General features: G+C 38.3%; 2 protein-coding genes across 3 annotated transcripts; both read left to right on the top strand.

The window, feature by feature from the left end:
- Positions 1 to 331: 331 nt before the first annotated feature.
- Positions 332 to 7,574, top strand: LOC117301415 (TLC domain-containing protein 5-like). The gene is made up of 3 exons (XM_033785389.1): positions 332 to 523; positions 3,886 to 4,119; positions 6,604 to 7,574. The coding sequence occupies exons 2-3, from the start codon at positions 3,912 to 3,914 to the stop codon at positions 7,215 to 7,217; spliced, it is 822 nt and encodes a 273-aa protein (XP_033641280.1). The 5' UTR covers positions 332 to 523; positions 3,886 to 3,911; the 3' UTR covers positions 7,218 to 7,574.
- Positions 7,575 to 13,071: 5,497 nt separating this feature from the next.
- On the top strand, positions 13,072 to 18,703 carry LOC117301416 (TLC domain-containing protein 5-like). 2 transcript variants are annotated; one of them, XM_033785391.1, is made up of 3 exons: positions 13,072 to 13,158; positions 16,514 to 16,634; positions 17,300 to 18,703. In XM_033785391.1, exons 2-3 carry the CDS (start codon positions 16,529 to 16,531, stop codon positions 17,809 to 17,811), a joined length of 618 nt encoding a protein of 205 aa, XP_033641282.1. In that variant the 5' UTR covers positions 13,072 to 13,158; positions 16,514 to 16,528; the 3' UTR covers positions 17,812 to 18,703. The 2 variants fall into 2 exon arrangements, with proteins under 2 accessions (XP_033641282.1, XP_033641281.1); XM_033785390.1 differs by having other exon boundaries at positions 16,514 to 16,739.
- The last annotated feature ends 2,612 nt before the right edge of the window (positions 18,704 to 21,315 follow it).

Raw genomic sequence — 21,315 nt, 5'->3', positions numbered from 1 at the left:
GATACCAGCTGACCTAAGATTTTTAACAAAAGACGTCAAGGAATCTTTGGTCAGGGAACTAAGATTTTTAACAAGAGACGTCAAGGAATCTTTGGTCAGGGAACTAAGATTTTTAACAAGAGACGTCAAGGAATCTTTGGTCAGGGAACCAGACTAGGCGGAGATCAGCCACCGTAGGTACGCTGGTCTTGTTTCGTGACATCTGAATCAAGGGGGTGCCACCGCTTGCGCGCCTTGAATAAAGGCTACAATATTCAAGTTGGTAAAATCATACCGTAAGAGGTCGCGCTTAAGCTATTTACTGTCTCTTGTGGTGGTTGGTGGTGCTGTTTATGATTGGTAACAAACCCGCGGGGTCAAGTTGCGATCGGGTCACGTCCAGGCAGCAGTCGAGTATGAAAAGTCACGCCTTGTTCATTCATACTGTGATGATCAACAGATAATAATATTCTACAAAACAGTCAGTAGTCGTACTACAGTGTGTGACTACTGCCCTGGTCACTGATGCATGTTGGGAGAGGATGTAAGTTTCCAAAACATAGATTGGGGAAGTTGCATACATGTATATCGTAGCGTCATATGATATCGACCCTCATATGTTTTCGAACCCCCAACTTTGATTACCGTTTACCGCAAGATTGTGCAAGCTGCACCGGTTGCAGAAGCTATGGAGTTTACTCACGGTCTGTATTTTTATCAGGCTTAATCATGCTGAGAATAAAGTTTCCTGACGTTGGTTATGCTCAAATATTTATAAAATGATTGATTTTTGGTACAAATCACTAGTATAGTGCATTATTATGCCAACATTCAAATGAGTCAAAGAAACATCATCCAACCTCGAAAGTTCAAAACAAAATTAGGATAACTTTCCGTATGGCGCCACCACTTTTTCACAAATTTTTACAAAAAGGGATATCTCATTTAAGGTAAACTAGATACTATATTATTTCATATAGAATGAAAAAGTGGTGGCGCCATACGGAAACTTTTCCCAAAATTACTATCTGCAAGATTGAGTTTCATTCTGTTTTAGTCACTAGATGGATCACGTGAGGTGGTTACTATTTGGGATTCTATGGTGTGCCAACATGAGGAAAAATGTTAAATATTTTAAGCGAAAATGACAAAAAAAAAATTGTTTGATTAACTGCATACTGTAATAAATTCCGATAAGCGTAAAAAAATATTACATCTACATTAAAGAGAATATATCATAGATTGGTTTCTTATCTCCTGAAACAAAACATTACTGGTCTAAAATGAGGGAAAATGGATTGTTATGAAGTGTGTGTGTTTTAAAGCCATTGGACCCTTTCGGTACAGAAACAACAAAAAAAGTTCACAGATTTACAAATAACTTGAAAACCTGGAATCAGGTGAGCCAAAATAGTGTTGCTTTGATCAAGTCCTCAGCCTGATACAAATAATAATAATAATATTGGATTGCTTTTTCGGGGGATACAAGAATATATTGCACTCGCTATGACAATATTGCACTCGTCTTCGACTCGTGCAATATTGTCATAGCTCGTGCAATATAGTCATAGCTCGTGCAATATATTCTTGTATCCCCCTCAAAGCCATCCAATATTATACAATTATTATTCCCTATCTAGAGTCATGAGACTCTGAAGGCTCCCGTGGAGACTAAATAGATTCTAGAAGTAATTTCCATACCGTACGAATTTGAACATGATGATTGAACGAATCATGATGTCTTGATACACAACAATTTGAGAGTAAATTTGAGTAAATCTCGCTTGAATTTTGAAATGGTGAGAGAGTCATTGGGACTGAGTGAGGCTGAGTGTGAGAGTAGGCCTATCTTGTCGATTGTCGGTTCTCATCCATAAATGATGACATTTTTTCTGGCATTTTTCAGATAAGTTTCCGTATGGCGCCACCACTTTTTCAGTAATTTTTGAATTTTACAAAAAGGGATAGCCTATATCATTGAGGTAAATTAGATATTTCATATAGAATAAAAAAAGTGGTGGCGCCATACAGAAACTTCTACCATTTTTCATTTTATGCTGCCATCTTTGTAACGTATTTTTGTTGTACATGCATGATGAACAAGGTCCATGCATACCGGGCATGGTTACGGTTAGCCCCATAAATCGGTCCAATCCACTCCGTATCCTTGGCCCCAGCACCACTGATATAGAAGACTTATATAATGAACGCAGTACGGTCCATTGCTAAATCTGAAGGAACCCGACTAATTATGAGACCATGTGCGCGCTTCGAAAAAAACAATTTGTCAAGATCGTTGAGAAAGTTCACACTCAAAATTCATTTGATTTTTACTCAAAACTTGTGATGCATTGAACAATTCCAGGTGTAGGGCTATCTGCAACTTCTGAAGCATTAATAGATCGGTAAGCTTTATGATGCAGATCGTTGCAGATGGTTTTTCAAAAAAAGCGACAGATTTTGATATCAGACGTGCTGGGGCCAAGGATACTAGAGAACTATGACTCTTGCTTCTTATAAGTTGCCCTGTTCTTTATTTAATTTCAGATCCTGTCAGCATGGCTTTAATCAGCAAATAGTCTTATACTTATTTATGCTGACAGGATCCGAATCTGCAGTAGGGAAGGTATCTTGGAAGTTTATTCCTTGTTTTCTCTTCAATTTCGTTGGAATTTTATGTGTCTTGGAGGGGCAGTGAAGCCGTGGCAACCTAGATGGACAATACGTCCATTATTACTCAAGTCAATCGGGATGAGGAGCCCTTGAATACCTTCCCTACTGCAGATTCGGATCCTTATAAGAAGCAAGAGTCATAGTTCTCTAGATACGGAGTGGATTGGACCGATTTATGGGGCTAGGTTACGGTAGTTGTTGCTCCGAGCTACTCTAGTCCAGGAGTCCTACTCCTAGAGTAGAACTATGAGGCTTGTTAAGCTATCGTCTCCGAAACGATAGAGGAACGAACCTCATAGTTCTAGTAGAGTAGGTAGGAGTTCTCTAAGGATAGCTAGAACTATGAGCTTCAGTCTGCTATCATCAGAATCGCCTGTTGAAGAGACGATAGGCATAGCGGACCGAACCTCATAGCTACATGTATACAGTACTTGATGGGGTCGAAGCATGGTTTTTCAAGGTTTTTCAACCTCGGACAACGTTTCAGTAAACGAGGTTGATGAACGAGGTTGAGTTTCGAGGTTGATAAACCATGTTTCGGCTTTGTTGTACGCGGTTAGTCATAGAGCGGCATGTTCAAAATCCTATTGGAAATTGTTTGCCCATCATGTTTAAATACACAGTTAAGCACGGTTTATACTTCCTGCGAATGCGAAGCGAATTTTACGTGAAATTGCTGTCACAAATATTCTTATTCCCAAGTGAGTTGAGCGGAGCTCAATTGCTGCGAATATTCGTTGCGAATTATATGACACCAACATTCTCTTCGTGATCAGTCCTCGACTAATTGGAGCTCTCTTTAGGTCAGTGGAAGTGTCGTGGCTGAGCGGTTACGAGCTACGAGTTCAAACTCTGGTATTTGTAATCAGCAGAGTCCGGGTTCGAATCCCCCAGTCGTGACTCTTAAAAGCAAGGCATATAACCATTGCTTCTTCCTTCGGATGGGACGTAAGCCATTGGTCCACTGTGTTGTGTAACGCATGTAAAAGAACCCAGTGCACTTATCGAAAAGAGAAGGGGTTCGCCCCGGTGTTTCTGGCTGTGGCTGCTAAATGCGCCTTAGCACCTTGTAAACTCTTATTGTATATTTGATTGGGTCTCAGAATTCATAACTTCCATTCACCTATCTTTCTGTATACATACATGTAAGCGCCTTCAGGACCTTGTTGGTAGACGTGCACCATACAAGACTTTGATATTATTGTTAAATTATATAAATTTGATTCCCAACAGAAACTTTAAGCTGAAGAGATTACAGAATGGAGCTCTCCTCATCTGCTGTGACATTCCTCATCTTGACGTCGTTTGCCTTTTGGTCGTCCCTCTATGGTCTCTTCTGTTATTTTAATCCTCATCGATCGTATGAATGGAACTGTCGTTTTGTTACGTTGATACATGCTGTGACCATCGTAGTGCTATCATATGTGTTTGGCATCTACTACAACCCATGGCCGTTTACACACCCTGGTAAGACCCCTTATAAACAAGGGAATAAAAGAGTAGGTGACGAGGTTTTAAGCTGTTTAAAATCGGCAGGGTCGTGGTCGTCCATAAAGAACTGAGCCGAAGGCGAGGTCCTTTATCAAACGGCTACGACCCTGCAAGGTTTTAAACTTACGCTTAAGACGAGTCACTACTCTTTTATTCCCAGTCATAAAGTTGTAAAATCTGTAAAACAAATTTTTAAAAATGTCAATTTCTGTCACGAATCGCTCTTTGTTTCGCAAAGGGTAAAACTGGTATTGACGGTTGTGCATGTGATACGCACGCATAATTGACGGGTTGTGCATACGCGCGCATGTTAGGGATTTTTTTTTTTTCATTGAGTACCGTCGATTGATCGCGTTCTGCTTCGAATAACACTTTTTACTGTGTTTTATCATAGTAAACACCCCCTCGAGATGCCCTCTCGACCAATCAGACTAGATGAACTATCCCGGGTTTTTATGAATAATTTATAAAATACCTTGGACAGGTTTGCAGACTCTGATCACGTTTGGATGTATTAACAAGTGATAAAGGACCGGCTCTGGAAACTAGTGAACAGATAACCCCTAAACCAGCTTACACTGAGTACAACTAGTGTTTGCACTTTGCACTGCATCGCATGACTGTTCATCTTAGTTTCATTGGCATTTCAGGCCTATATGAGCTTAGTAAGCAATGATAATGTGCATTAGTAGTTCCCCCTTGCATAATGTGACACGCTACAGGTACGCTGAGTTATGTGCACGTTTTTAAGCACAAAGAACTGCATTCGTCCAAGCATTTGCCCCCTTTGACCCCAGTGAGGGCGCTTAACGGACCATACAAAGTCACTAGTATTATCAAAGTATCAGAAATGTGATAAACGCGCGAAAGAGACGGAAGCCATCGAAAGCAAAAATATGGCCCATGAACACACTTCTAGAAGTATCGCCGGGAGAGAAGTCACAACATTTTAGAAATTTTAGCCGTTAATTATAAAAAAAGGTATTTATTATTGGGAATAACAGTGCGAGGTTGGTTATCAGCGGTGAACCACCAACCCGGTCATTACCATGCTGTGAACATGGTGAAAACCGGGCAGGGGGAGACTGGGTCCGCGCAGTCCGTAATTATCCCTAATTATTGTTCTACTTGTTAAATTTATCCGGTGTCGTGGCGGAGAGGTCTAGGGTGGTGGACTCGAGTTCTGTAAATTAAATTACTGAATGTGTATTCGAAGCCTGGTCTGGGCTTAGTTTCATGACTGCTTACGGTAAGCAAAGAATCGGTGTTACGGAAGCAGGGAATTCTGTGATTATGTCAAGCGTATTTCACAGGTTAGCGAGGACTTTTGGCTTGTGCGCATGCGTATTCCAAAATATTAGGCATTCTACGCTTGCACAGCTAGCGCATATATTCGGCGTTTGCAGGTAAGCGGCAAATTGTGATCGTAAGCTCATAATTTCGACGGTAAGCAGAGCCATGAAATTGGGCCCAGGTCAGTTGCAAGACTTTTATACTTTTATGATAAATTGCTTCTCTCCACCGAGGAGTACAATGGGTACCAGTGAGAGCTGGGATGGACAGACTGGTATCCACTCAAGGGGGAATAGAAATTATCGTTTAAAGGCACTGTACACGCTTGGTAATTAAGCAAAATATATTATTAGCATAAAAACTGACTTGGTAACAAGCAACAGAGAGCTGTTGATAGTACCAAAACATTGTGAGAAACAGCTTCCTCTAAAGTAACGTACTTTTTGAGAAAGAGGTAATTTCTCACTAAAATACATGTAATAAAAGACTGCTGGCCAGAAGCTTTTTGTTCCTATCTGAAAGCACACTAGGTTGTACAACAAGGTTTTTTTTTTTTCATCATTTTCTTGCATTTTCAATAACCAATTGAGCCCAAATTTGCACAGCCTCGTTATTTTATGCATATTATGATGGGATACACCAAGTGAGAAAACTGGTCTTTGACAATTACCAATCACGTTCAGTGCCTTTAATACCAAGAAAACTAGATACAAACAATGACCTGATGAGCCAGGACCGACTTTTCTTCACTTTTTACTTTTGTTAAAGTCCCCTGTACATGTTGCTATTATTTTTTTTTACTCAATTTCAAACCACTTGTTATACATATGTACATATGTACATGGTCCCACATTGAATGGTTTCACACAATTTATGAAATTCTGCAAAAAGCCATGTAGCTCACCACTTTTATTACAAAATTTATTAATAATACATTACTACATGTATGTTCATGCTGCAATGCATCTTTGGAATAATAACTTAGTCACTCTTAGGGACAGAGTCGCAACTACTACTGTACTTGCATTACTTGAGGCGCAACTTGGTCAAGTAGTAAATTTCACTAGTCGCCCAGGCTTAGTTTCAACTCCTAAGATGTAAACTTAGATGGAAGATTTCCTGTGATTGCAAAATATTGAAGTGATGTATTTTTGTCCTGCCCATCAGGTGGTAAATCCAGTTTTCATGAGATCTGCACTATGGTGGTATGCCTCGGTTACTTCTTATATGACATCTGCTGGTGCGTCTGGTTCTTTAATGCGCAGGACTCCGAAGCTGTCATCATGCTTGTTCATCACCTCATCACCATCATAGGTATCCTGGCTGCATTAATCTATGGACACTCTGGCACTGAAGTAGGAGCTACCATCTTTGGAGCAGAGTTGAGTAACCCATTCCTACAGATTCGCTGGTTTATGCGTGAATCGGGCTTGAAGGAGACTATACCCTATGAAATCAATGACTTACTATTTGTATTATCTTTTACCATATGTCGTATTGTCATTGGCACATATTTCATGTACTGCGAGTTGACGCATCCTTTACCTGCGTTGTTCTTCAAGTTTGGTGCGTTGGCACTCTATCTTGTGAGTTGGCTTTTAATGTATAATATAGCAATTTTCGTCTATCGTAAGTATTTCAAAGTACTCAGTAAATTTTGGCAGGGGACTGTGAAGTCGGACAAAGACAGTCTCGATATTTCTGCAAATAGTTCTGTGCCTGTGAGTCGAAACGCTGAAGATGTAAGACATCGAAATGGTCATGCCTCTAGCAGTAGATAATCAAAAGTACTTTCTATTATTTTTTTAAACGTCTTTCTAATTTTTTATTTTCTTGCTAGATTAAAGAAACATACTGAATGAAATCCATCTATTAATTTCTTTATTGGGGGGGGGGGGTTGGTCTTGGAAGCGCGTTTTAAATCCTTAGTTTTCACTATAACTGTACCTTGGCTACTTCTTGCAAGACATCTGCTGATGTCTCAATATTTTATGTAGAACTTTATCTCAAAGCACTCACTGTTTGTAGAAACTGTTTTTGAATGTAAATGTGTACGAGAAGGTGCAGCCATAAGCCCCTTTCACACTAGAGCCATTAACAAGGGCCCCTTGCTAAATTGTACCCTGTGTGAAAGGACAACAATTTTTCTTCTGTCCAAGCTCTCTTGCAAAATCTTGTCAAACATTGCTTCATTTTACAACCATGCTAAAAATAAGCAAGGGACCCTTGCTAATTTTGCTTGTGTGTGAAAGGGGCTATATGAGCACAAACAACACAAGGATGGGCCCTCTTCTTTACACAATTAGTTTTTATTTGAATCCACATCCCAACAGCACAATTAGCGCCAATAACTGGACAAATAGGAAACAAGAAGAAATGTTCAGTTTTAGATGTAGGAAGCAATACCCCATGCAATCCAGTAGGGACTGAGGTGAAAGTAGGAATAGAAACTACTGAGGCAACCTAGGCCCAATTTTATAGAGCTGCTAAGCACAAAAATTTGCTAAGCATGAAATTTCTTCCCTGACATGCCTGATATAAACAGGATTACCAACCAAATTTCCATTTTGTTACATTTCCTAGTTACTGGTATTCATCTGTTGTATGCTTATCTTGAAAATCATGTTGAAATTTGGTTGGGAAATCCTGTTTTTATCAAGGCAAAAATGTCTTGCTAAGCAAATTTTTGTGCTTAGCAGCTCCATGAAATTGGACCCAGATAACCAGCGATTCACAACAAGAAATGAAGGGGCCCACAACTTAATTCCTGTGAATAATTTCCCTTGCATAGAATAGCCAGATGCTACACAAAATGTATCAGTTGCTACTCAATTCAATCAGCACTCAGTGTCCAGTTCCTTTAAATCATTTTGGTACCGGCTGCTAAAGATTCGATTTTGCCTCAGGCAAGCTCAATGGTCTAGTGGGAAGACGTACTCTAGCAATACAATGGTCATGGGTTAATTTAGGCCTAGTTCAAATCCCTCGTGTGACATCAAATTGTTATTATTAATCAAAAGCTGTTACACAGGTAAACTCATTTAAAGATGAATCTTTGTGAGATCCAGACTATAGGGCCCAATTTCATAAAGCTGTTAAGCAGAAAATACTGCTTGACAATTTCTTTGATTTATAAGCACAAACCGAGTGGGCCGCCAGTCACAACAATATAAACTTAATGTAATTTTGGCTAGTAAATTGTTACTGTTGAGCAATGTTTTCTGTGCTTGACACTTTATGCTTACAGGCTTTATGAAATTGGGCCAAATGAGCTTTTTCTGTAATAGTAGATTTGCCTGGGCCCAATTTCATAAAGCCTGTAAGCACCAAAACTTGCTAAGCACAGAATAGTATTGCTTAGCAGTAAAGGGTTACCAGCCATATTTACTGGAACTTTGCATTTGTGGCTGGTGCCCCACTCAATTTTGCTTCACAATGAAATTTGCCAAGTAGTATTATCTGCTTAACAGCTAAATGAAGTGTGGCCCTGCACACATTGTTGAAGTAAATTGATTTTTTTTTCTAATACAAGATATAACCATCAGTGAAGGTATTGTGATAAACTGTGAAGTACACTTATATCAAATAATTATGTTCTTTTATTAAGCAGAAAAATGAGGTTACCAAAAATCCTCGGTATGTAATGAGCCCTTGTGTCCAGTTTCATAAAGCTGCTAAGCAGAAAGTTGTACCGAGCAGCTTAACACAAATAAACAGGGAGCCAGTCACAAACAAAGTACATTGGATGATTTTGTGGCTGGTAACCCATTTCTTTTAAGCATGCTTTTGGGGGAACTAAAGCAATTGTTTGGGCTTGGCAGCTTTATTTAGAAGCCCCTATGCTAAGTGCCATTTTTATAATACACTGCAATGCATCTTGGGAAACCATGTAAAAACCTTTCTTTTGTTTATAAACCTTGACCACCATTTTGTATGGAAGGTGTTGACACAAAAACAAACATTAGCTTGGCAAAAGTTTTCCTCTTTTTTTCCCCCCATGTTTTTTCTTTGTTTACTCATTTTGATGAAACGTGTTTTTTTTTTAAACGTTACAAAATTGTCTATAAAGTAATAGGCAAATTTTTTGCTTTGGATTATAATTTTTATTTATTTACAGTAATATTAGTACTAATTTGATAGTCTCATTAGTCAAAACAATGAACTGTTGATTTTTTGTGCAGTGAATGCCCGTCCATACTTTTGCCAACCACTGGTTAGAGTAAGTAAGCCAGTTCGTGTAATATAAAAAGGTTTGCGGTATAAAAACCATGTAATGATAATCTCTAAATAAGTTCTGAGAAAAGCCGTTGGTTTCAACTCGACGTTTCGATCAGTATGCTCTGATCGTCTTCTAGAGAAAGTTTTGTATAGTTGTGTTTTGCACTACTTCTCCATAGTGAGCATTTTATGGTGGTTGCTAGACTTAGTTCCAAGTCTGTGATCTTGGCTTTTAGTCTACCCGGTCCCGATAGCCAATACATTATTGTCTGTAACCTCCGTCATTAGCCTGCGAGCATGATATGTGGGGTGTCTATATGGTGCAGAGGAATGACTATCATGGTTGCCTGTGTGCAATTTTATTTTCTGTGGTACAGAATTGTAGTACAGAATTCTTTTTTAGGATTTCCTTTTTTAAATCGATATAGAAAATCTAAATTCCCCATTGGAAATCACTACAACAGTTGCAACTGACAATGTTGATGTAGAGAAAAACAATTGCGACCAGTGTTGCTTGTTCTCAGAGTTCACCCAGAGTGTTTTGCGCGCCGATCATGCACATAATTAAATGCCACTACTTTAATTGGGGAGGTTCTACACGAAGGTTTCGTGATTAAATGTGCCTTAATTGTCTTCCATATAATGAGCCACTAAATGCTTCACCCATTTCATTCATTGGTAATATCTTCTGATCCACAAGGTAATGGTCAGTACTATGCTTTACACGGTACACAAACTTGTTTTTAATGGAGTTGACTTTTAAAGACACTGGACACTGTTACTAATTGTCATAGACCAGTCTTCTCACTTGGTGTATCTCAACATATGCATAAAACAACAAACCTGTGAATATTTGATTAATATGAAAGAAGAAAACACCCTTGTCACACGAAGTTGTGTGCTTTCATATGCTTGATTTCGAGACCTCAAATTCTAAATCTGAGATATCGAAATCAAACTCGTGGAAAATTACTTCTGTCTCGAAAACTACGTCACTTCAGAGGGAGACGTTTCTCACAATGTTTTATACTATCAACAGCTCCCCATTACTCGTAATCAAGAAAGGTTTTATGCTGATAATTATTATGAGTAATTACCAATAGTGTCCACTGCTTTTAAAGGGAACATAATTTACGGTTCACCAACATGTACATTTGTTTTTTTGTTTAACCGTTCGGTTGTTTGTTCCTTTATGAATGTAAATATATACAAAAACCGGAGCGGTTATGTCCACGCATGGAATAAGAATCCGAATGAGAAGCGTTTCTGACAGTAACGTTTCTTAGAATATAAATGCGCCTGTGTACATTTTATGGAATGGGCGCAATATAAACGAATAAATTATTATTGTATATTATTAAATTTGTGGTTATTAAATCCTTTTTTCCATAACCAAATTACTATGAAGTGAAATGATTCTCCAAATGTGTAACACTGTCGAAAGCTGTTGTACCAAGTTATGGTGATTGCTAAACCAAGGAACATTACAGATTTGTGTTTTGCTAACAAAACAGTGGTTGGCAGTGTTAGCATTTTATGTAATCCATCATATATATAAACTGACCAACATGTAGAAGTTTGCGCTCGATCGGCTCTCGAGAAAATAGTGAAAACTGATTACACAGCTTGCATGACATTGATTCAAAAGAATGGATAAAACGCTCACTGAGCGATAAACTCCTAACGGTAAAGTTTGTTTAATTTATAAGTTTTCTGTAAATCTGTGAAATCAGAAGATTTTTTAACCAATTCTGTAATGTACCTAATTTTTTAATGTTTTTTTTTTTTTTTTCTTCTAGATTATTATTATATGTGATGAATGGAGCAGAGTCTTGGAGTGGATTCGCAATCTGAATTTAAAAAGAAATTAATAAAAGTACTTCTTAAGATTTATTGTTTTATACTAAGTTATTTTTTCCTATAGTATGTTTATTTTGATATAATGGTTTGATTGTGTAATTGGTTTTGTTTTATTAAAATAGTGTAAACACTAAAAACATTGACTCTGATTGTGTTAATTCACATATGTATGTCCGAAAATGTATGTCAGATGTTAAAATACTGTAATAATTTACCGATCGACAAAAAAACCTTGAAACATCATCTTCTAAAAAGCTAATTCTGATCTCATATTTCTGATGAACCTTTAAGGCAGTGGACACTATTGGTAGTTACTCAAAATAATTATTGGCATAAAACCTTTCTTGGTGACGAGTAATGGGGAGAGGTTGATGGTATAAAACATTGTGAGAAACGGCTCCCTCTGCAGTGCCATAGTTTTCGAGAAAGAAGTAATAATCCACGAATTTGATTTCGAGACCTCATATTTAGAACTTGAGGTCTCGAAATCAACCATCCAAACGCCCACAACTTCGTGTTGCAAGGTGTTTTTTTTTCTTTTCTTTCCTTATTATCTCGCAACTTCGATGACCGATTGAGCTCAAATTTTCACAGGTTTGTTATTTCATGCATATGTTGAGATACACCAACTGTGAAGGCTAGTCTTTGACAATTACCAATATAGTGTCCACTGTCTTTAAGAAGTTTTCACAAAGGCTAAAATATTAGCCAAACATTTAGACTGAGAATGAGTGTTTTCCCCAAATAAAAAAAAATGGAGTAGGCTTACTGAATTCCCGTCTGCTCACCACTCGGCCTTTTCGCTATAAGGTGACATGTTACACTGTAGATACTCTAATCTAATCCCCTTAAAGGGCATTGGACACTATTGGCAATTGTAAAAGACCATTCTGTTCACTTGGTATATCTCATAATATGCACTAAATAACAAACCTGTGGAAATTTGAACTCATTTGGTCTTCGAAGTTGCGAGGGAATAATGGAAGAATAAACACCCTTGTCGCATATTGCTGTGTGGTTTCATCATATGCAGCTGAGGTCTCGACATAAATTCAAACATTTTAGTGAGAAATTACTTCTTTCTCAAAAACTACGTTACTTCAACATTGCTCGTTACCAAGTACTTTTTATACATATAACAATACCTTCGAGTATCACAAATAGTGTTCATGCCTTTAACAGTCACGTGTCTGAAACGCTGAGTCCTTGAACCGCGGAAATGAAATGTTCAACATAAAAATCACAACACGGGTCATCCAGATAGAGCTGTTGACAAAACAATGTATCATCGTGGAGAAATGCACAAATAAATATCAGCGCTATTCTTTATTCAACAACAAGATAATTCATCTGTCAAAATTGGCGAGATAAGAATAGTAAATTGACTATCTCGTATCCTCAGATCAACCCTTCATCAACGTGTACAACGGCCGAGCTATAACGCCCACTGAAGCGCCATTAAATATTACATGGACATCTGAGACCTGTGCGTTTTCTCATTGAACTGCCAGTGCCAGCTGCTATGGACTACGGCTCTACTTTAGTGCTATTGTTAATGAAGAATGTAAGAGCAGCGTGGAATGACCTTGCAGTTGAAAACCAACACGTTTGTTCTATTTTTGCAGAGCTCCATCATTTTAGAAGGTATGTGTATAAATTTCTTGTCATTGCCTGTAACCTAACACCCAGTTGAATTCATATTACATGTATTATGAATTTAATTATAATATTTATGGTGCTGTTTAAAAAATGTCCCATGAACTGATGGATGTTTTGAATTTATAAGACATAATTGACGCATCGGTGCCACATTATGCATAATGATGTGGCCTTTGATCCATTGAGCTTTGTATTATTGCTGTTTTGTCATACATGAAATTCAATACAGAACGGGTACTGATCGTTTTCACGTGTTATTCATGTGTACGCCTATTAATTATGTGTTGCATACTGATGATGGTTTTATTGTGTTTTAAAGACACTGGACACTTGGTAGTTACTCAAAACAATTAGCAGAAAAATACTTACTTGTAACGTAGTTTTTGAGAAAGAAGTGATTTCTCACTATATTATTTGAATTATATTCGAGACCTCAGCTGAGGTCTTCTTGAATTCAAGGCATCTGAAAGCTTACAACTTGTGCGACAAGGGTGTTTTTTCTTTCATTATTCTCTCGCATCTTCGACGACTATTGATTTAAAAATTGCATAGGTTTGTTAATGTATGCATATAAATGTTAATTGAGATAAACCAAGAGAGAAGACTTATCTCAGTTTGACTACCATAGGTGTCCAATGCCTTCAAAGGGCCGGGCAGTGTGAGCAGTTTTTGGAAATTAAACATTTCTCCCGGCCGTCTCTTTGGTGGTGAAAGATAATAGTGAAAGAAAAAACACCCTTGTCACACGAATGTGCTTTCAGATGCTTAATTTCGAGACCTCAAATTCTAAATCTGAGGTCTCGAAATCACATTCGTGGTGAACTACTTCTTTCCGCCCACAATGATACTATCAACCTCTCCCCAATACTCGTTATCAAATAAGGTTTTATGCTGATTATTATTTTGAGTATACCAATAATGTCCACTGCCTTTAACCATCATTTTGCTATAAGGAAAGTAAAAGTTGTTTTCTGGGTCAAATTTCAAAAGTTGCTAAAAGGAACGAAGCATCTGCTATTGGCAAACAATATGCAACCAGCCATCACGTAAGTATTACAACAGCTTCCAAGAAAGAGTGCTTAAAGGAACTGGACACATAGCATTTATAACAACTTGCTTGGTAAGGAGCAATGGAGAGAGCTGTTGGTAGTATAAAACATTGTGAGTAACGGCTCCCTCTGAATGAAGTACCGTAGTTTTTGAGAAATAAGTAATTTCTCAGCAAAACAATTATTTTAATCGATTTCGAGACCTCACACGTGATGAGGTCTCGAAATCAAGCATCTGAAAGCACACAAGTTCGTGTGACAATGGTGTTTTTTTTCTATTATTAAACTCGCATCTTCGACGACCAATTGAATTCAATTTTTCACAGGTTGTGTATGTTGTGCATATCTTGAGGAACACCAAGTGAGAAGGCTGGTCTTTGGCAATTACGAAAGGTGTCCATGTCTTTTTCAAGCAAATTTGTCTGCGGCTTAGGGCTTAGACGGGCAGTTTTCTAACAAATCAAACATGTTGGGTAATCTCATAATAACCTTTTCCACTTATTGAACTTCGACCTCTTGATATGCAATGCATTTTATGCGATATACCTGGTTATCAGCTCCGAATATGGTAAGATTTAAGGGGGCACGACGGGTGCTCATCTTTGGCCCTTAAGGTGGCACTTCGATCCTTCCAGGCAAAACATCCATCTCCATTTTCCAGAAACAAGCGTTCTTGCTATAGTCAGATGTGTGCAAAAATGCCTGTTATACGTTTAAATTAAAAATAGCTTATTAGATGATCACATATTTACTTAATAAAAATGTAACATTTTACTCTAAACGGTTGGCTATAGTCCATATTTCAAATGTGGGGGCACCTTGGGCAATAATTTGGGCATCATTTGCCCCTAGCCCCCCCCCCCCCACCCCCTCCGCCCTTTATTTTATCCACACTTTATTTAGTATTACAACCAACCTCGTCAGCTCTGGAGATGATGGTTCGTTTGAATAACTGTTCGTTGAGAAAACCAGGGTTTAAGTTGTCAAAGTGATCCATATGTTGTGTAAAATCCATGCACAAGCCGTTTTCATAATTTTCTGTAAAAGTGATCGAATGATTAAATGGTGAACATTATATTTGTTACGGTGGGGATGTGTTGATGCTTCCGGGTGAGTATCCTTTCCCTTTAAAACTATATCCCCGGGAGTATAATCATGGAGAAAGAAAAACTAAATTGTCTTCCTCCGTAATATAATACACAGCAACAAACATGAGCTTCATGCATGTTGGCTGCATAGTCGAGTAGCTTTAAAGGGGCACTTTGCATTGGATTGGGCGGTGTGGGGCTTTTACAAGCGTTCGTTATGACATGAATATTTGGAAAGTAGATTATATTAAAGACACTGGACACCTTTGGTAATTGTCAAAGACCAGTCTTCTCACTTGGTGTATCTCAACATTATGCATAAAATAATAAACCTGCGAAGAGAGTTGCGAGAGAAGATTGGAAGAAAAAACACCCTTGTCGCCGCACAGTCACCTTGAATGTGAGACCTCATCTGAGGTCTTGAATTCAATTCAAATATTTTCGTGAGCAATTCATTATTTCTCAAAGACTACGTTACTTCAGAGGGAGCCGTTTCTCCCAATATTTGTATACTATCAACCGCTCTCCGTTGCTTTTTACCAGTTAAGTTTTTTGGCTAACAGTTGTTTTGAGTACCCGTACCCTAGGGCCCACTGTCTTTAAAGGCAGTGGACACTATTGGCAATTAGTCAAAATAATAATTAGCATAAAACCTTACTTGGTAACGAGTAATGGGGAGAGATTGATGGTATAAAACATTGTGAGAAACAGCTCCTTCTGAAGTGACATAATTTTCGAGAAAGAAGTAATTTTCCACGAATTTAAAAGCACACAACTTCGTGTTACAAGGGTGTTTTTTTCTTTCATAATTATCCTGAACTCCGACAACCAAACGAGCTCAAATTTTCACAGGTTTGTTATTTTATGCATATGTTGATACACACCAAGTGGGAAGACTTGTATTTGACAATTACCAATAGTGTCCACAGTCTTTAAACACACTGCAAACAAAACCAGGGGTGTCAAAGTTGACACAAAAAACGGGTGCTTTCGCTATACCGAAGAGAGAATTAACGTAAACATCATAGGTCGTTACGCCAATCAGATTTAGCCGATATTAGTGAACATTTTGACTTGATTTGTGTGTATAAATGACAACACCCATATTTGAACACTTGCAGTGTATTCATTGCCTTGGTCATTTAACTATATATAAGCATACCCAGTGAATTACTAAACACTCATGACGTCCTTCTTTTGCAGGTGAATATTAACACCATGGATGAACTCAGCAGAGAGTACATACTTTTACTCACCATTATTTCAACTACGATATGGTCCGCCCTCTACGGCGTGTTGTGTTACTCCAATCCAACATGGTCTTGTGAGTGGAATTGTAGGATTGTAACACTCATTCATGCTCTCGTGGTTATCACTATGTCGTCAACGTTTGGTATTCTGTACAATCCATGGCCTTTTACACACCCAGGTGGGTATACTGTACATAAGACGTGCGACAAATATCTTAAAAGCACTGGACACCTTTGGTAATTGTCAATGACCAGTCTTCTCACTTGGTGGAGCTCAACAATAGCATAAAATAACAAACCTGTGAAAATTTGAACTCAAGTAGTCGTCGAGGTTGCGAGATAACGGCAGAAGCATTTTTAGTTTATCAAGACCTTGAGATCGGGGCCTAATTTTTGTATCGATAATTTCTTAATATTCAGAAGTGTACACACAATTAATATCCAAATTACATAATACATGCTAAATAAACACATTAAACACATTAAAAGAAGCACTCCCGTTGAACATTATGCACCCAGGTAGCTTTATATTAATTCATATTGCCATTGTTGCCATCATGTTAGTGTAAGATTTATGTATCTTGTCTTCAAGTTTAACACAGAGTTGAGACCTTTAAACAAAATTTCTGCTAAATTTGCATCGGAGATAAAGTACATCAAGTACTGATACATCGGTGTATGTGTAAAAACCCAAATTGAAATCTATTGTATTTGTTCTTCTTTGTTTATCTCACCCAAGGTGGTAAATCTAACATTCTTGAAGTATTCACAATGGTGGTATGTCTTGGATACTTCATGTACGACTTTTGCTGGTGTGTTTGGTTCTACGACAGCTCTACAGCAGTGATGTTAGCCCATCATTTAGTCTCAATCGCCGGTATATCGGCCTCTCTAATGTCAGGCTACTCCGGTACCGAGATTGGGACATGTATATTCTTAGGTGAACTGTCTAACCCTATGCTACAGCTGCGTTACTTCATGAGACAGTCAGGTATCAAAGATGGGATCCTCTACGAGTTGAATGAACTTACGTTTCTCATGACGTTCATCGTTTGCAGAGCCGGGATTGGCTCTTATCTGACCTTCTGTCACGTGATGCACCCGCTACCGCATGTGTTTTTTAAGATAGGTGGGGTGGCGTTGTACGTCGTCAGTTGGATCTTTATAGTGCAACTTTTGACCATTGTTTTCCACAAATATTCTTGTCGATCCTCGCATGACGTCAAACATGCCATCAAAAAGGACAACTGATGGACTGTTTTGTCAACCAATACTCTAAATAACTTATTTCACTCGTTATGAGACTTCTTTTGAGAATTACTGTTCCACTTCAACATTCCGGTTTCTCAATGGGGGACTTTCAGGACGCTTGGTGGCAGCAGACCTACCAGGTAAAATCCATTGTTCTCGGTAATGTGCGCATGTTCAGAGTTAAGTTAACAATGGAAATTTACCTGGTAAGTCTGCTGCCACCTAGCGCCTCAAAGTCTCCAATTGACTTGCATGTTTCTACTTAATGATTATAATGTTAATTTATTCAAAGTGCTTTCGAAGTTTATTGTAACATTTTGATAATATGCAAAATCCTTTAAATGAATTGGGTTGTACATAAAGCGTGTAGACGAGTTTCCGTAATGTTAATATTAGTTATTAATTCAAGATCATTACTTAAAGGTGCACGTTGCCTTGGATCGGGCGAGTTGGTCTATGAAAAGTTGTTGAAACCGGTTGTTATAAATACATATGGTTAGAAAGATGTTTTAAAAGTAGAATAAAACGACCCACACATATGCCTCGAAATATAACGGTTTTCATGTTACTCTTCGAACTAACAAACGGTTGCCAAACGCCTTTCATAGACCAACTCGCCCGATCCAAGGCAGCGTGCACCTTTAAAAGATTGAAATGTGAAACAAAATGTAAAGTTTGCCCATGTTTTACAGTGAAATTATTTCCATTGCGTACCGTCAGACCAAAAAGAAAATTCACTAATAATAGTTGGATTCATGCTACAATGCCTTTAAGCTGCACCACAAACCGAAGTCTTATTATACAAAATCTTATTATTATGAATGGTATTCGAGGCAAGGTTGCAAAGTTAAACAAAATAATTAAAAAGAATGACGTCAATTTTTGCCATTAATTTAGACCAAGTCGTGGTGTTTCTTTGACATAAACAATAGTTAATCTATGGCTGACAATCTGAAAACTAACGCCATTATTTCATTACACTCAGGAGGAGTCCTATATAGGGCTAGGTCTGGCATAGACATTTCTTTCGAAAATACCCATTGAGCAAGCGCTAACTGTTGAATGAGGTGCATGCTGGTCTAGCAGGATCAAACTTAAAGGATCCGGGTACTTTTTCAAAATGTCCACAGATTTACATTTAACTTACAGGGTTTGAAGATAATGATTAGGACTAATAATGATAGTGGAAAGCTTTTTTTAAAATATTACTAACTAAGGTTGTGTAGTTATTGAGAAACGAGTAAAACAAGTCACAAAATAGTTTTTGGTCTCATGAGACCAAAGTTATTTTAGCATGTACAATCCCCTTAACCAGTTATGATATTATACCGAAACCATAGCATAACTGGTTATTACGTTTTTACATGCTAAAACTGAGACGAAAATTATTACTTTTACTCACAAACCTGGAGCTCTACGGTGGGCTGCCGAGAGTTAGCACCAAGATTAGGGCAAGAAGGCTGAGACTAGCAGGTCACTGTCTCAGACATGATGAGCTGGCAGCGAGCAAGCTTGTGCTTTGGGCCCCTACTCAAGGTCACTGTTCCCGAGGTAGACCACAAACCACCTATGTGGACACCTTGTGCCGGGACTCTGGACTGCGTCGGGAAGAGCTACGTACAGCAATGGAGGACCAACGTGTTTGGAGGGCCATCATCCGATGCTCCGCATCGACTGAATGAATGAATGAATGAATGAATTTACTCATTTCTTAAAAACTACAGCACCTCAGTAAGTAAAATTTCAAGGGAAGCTTTCTACTATCATAATCTTCAAACTGTGTAAGTTTAATGTATATCTATCTGTGGACATTTTGTTTTTTGTTAGGAAAAAGTACATTACCCTTTAACCACTAGCTAGCCCAGCATTCACCTCATCCCACGCCCATTGTGTGCGTACCGAGTAATGCAATGAGGTCTACGTTCCTCAAACCCCCTTCTTACTGTGCGTAACACATAAGATTCATGGTCAAGCTATCGTTAAAAAAAACTTAATCTTAAATGACACCTACTCTGTTTGGTGTGATGATAAGCTAAAAGTAAATTTTTGAGGTAATTTGATTGAAAAGGTGGACCTTTAATTGTATCATCATCATCTTAGCGGTCTCAACCGAGTTTGCTAATTGTACACGAAGTAGCGTGCATTATAGACTCGCGACATGAAAGGTTTGGTCGGTGAAATGGTTGGCTAATCTACTAAGAGTGGAAACCAATGAAAAATTTGCCAGATGGCTAATTACACAAATAATATTACCTTGCTTGAAAAGGATTTGTTCCCAAACTAATCAATCATTCCAAATGTATAAAGCGCTTAAGTCAAAAAGGTTTTTCCTAAAGGCGCCGGTGATCGTGAGGCACAACAGAAATAAATAAGTCATTGATGTTAACCCTCAGGAAACAAGTGGCATCAGAAGTGTCTTTTAAATGTATTGAATGGGTTGTATCCCAAATGTGATTTGGAAATTTAGTCCAGAGTGTGGGTCTATAATAAAAGAGTTATACCAATGGCACGAAGCATTCGCGAACCTACGCCTAAAGTTGTCACACATAATGTGTTTGCACGCTGTTTCACTTGAAATGTGCATTTTGTAATGCAATTGTTATTCATGTGCAATGGGATGAGGAGAATATAACGTCCATGTGTTGAGAGGTGGAATGTTCCATTCAACAAAGCATTTTGGCTTTTAGCGAAAATGTTTAGGTTTTTCTCAAAACCTCCTTGAGCCTTAAAGGCAGCGGACACTTTTGGTAATTGTCAAAGACTAGCCTCCACAGTTGGTGTATCTCAACATATGCATAAAATAACTAATCTGTGAAAATTTGAGCTCAATCGGTCATCAAAGTTGCGAGATAATAATGTAAGAAAATAACATCCTTGTCACACGAAGTTGTGTGCGTTTAGATGGTCGATTTCGAGACCTCAAGTTCTAAATCTGAGGTCTCAAAATTGAATTCGTGGAAAATTACTTCTTTCTCGAAAACTATGGCACTTCAGAGAGAGCCGTTTCTCACAATGTTTTATACCATCAACCTCTTGACCCTATTACTCGTCACCAAGACAAGTTTTATGCTAATAATTGTTTTGAGTAGTAATTACCAATAGTGTCTACTGCCTTTAATGTTCTTGAAAGAAATAAAGCAGTCACCAAGGTAAAATCTTTTATAAAAGGGTGTGACAAAATCTGTATTCTGTTTGTGATGCACTGCCATGTCTTTACCTTAGCATTAAATAAGAGATTCCGGTGTCGCGGTCTCAGTTGTCCGGTGTGCTAAAAGCTCCGGATTACCAAATACGGCAGTATTACGTCATTTCATACCTGCACACAGCACGCGAAAGTGGTCGATTTAAGTGCCGGGCTGAGTCGATTAATTAATGGGTGCGTTCGTTTAGCTTCCCTGGGTCGACCCCGGTGTGTGGTGTGTTTTTTTTCAGGACGAACGTGTGCGAATAATTTCCCACGTTCGTCCTGGGAAAACACACCGCCACACACGGGTCGACCCAGGG

The sequence above is a fragment of the Asterias rubens genome, chromosome 17 (genome assembly GCF_902459465.1).
Source record: "Asterias rubens chromosome 17, eAstRub1.3, whole genome shotgun sequence".
Taxonomy (NCBI): Eukaryota; Metazoa; Echinodermata; class Asteroidea; order Forcipulatida; family Asteriidae; genus Asterias; species Asterias rubens.
The sequence above is the reverse complement of the archived record's forward strand: the minus strand, read 5'-3'. Positions and strand labels throughout refer to the sequence as shown.

Bases quoted from the DNA above. Each gene is read 5' to 3' on its own strand.
- LOC117301415 (XM_033785389.1), top strand. From the start codon at position 3,912: ATGGAGCTCTCCTCATCTGCTGTGACATTCCTCATCTTGACGTCGTTT. The intron at 4,120-6,603 runs GTAAGACCCCTT...CCTGCCCATCAG, and splicing joins ATGGCCGTTTACACACCCTG to GTGGTAAATCCAGTTTTCAT.
- LOC117301416 (XM_033785390.1), top strand. From the start codon at position 16,529: ATGGATGAACTCAGCAGAGAGTACATACTTTTACTCACCATTATTTCA. The intron at 16,740-17,299 runs GTGGGTATACTG...ATCTCACCCAAG, and splicing joins ATGGCCTTTTACACACCCAG to GTGGTAAATCTAACATTCTT.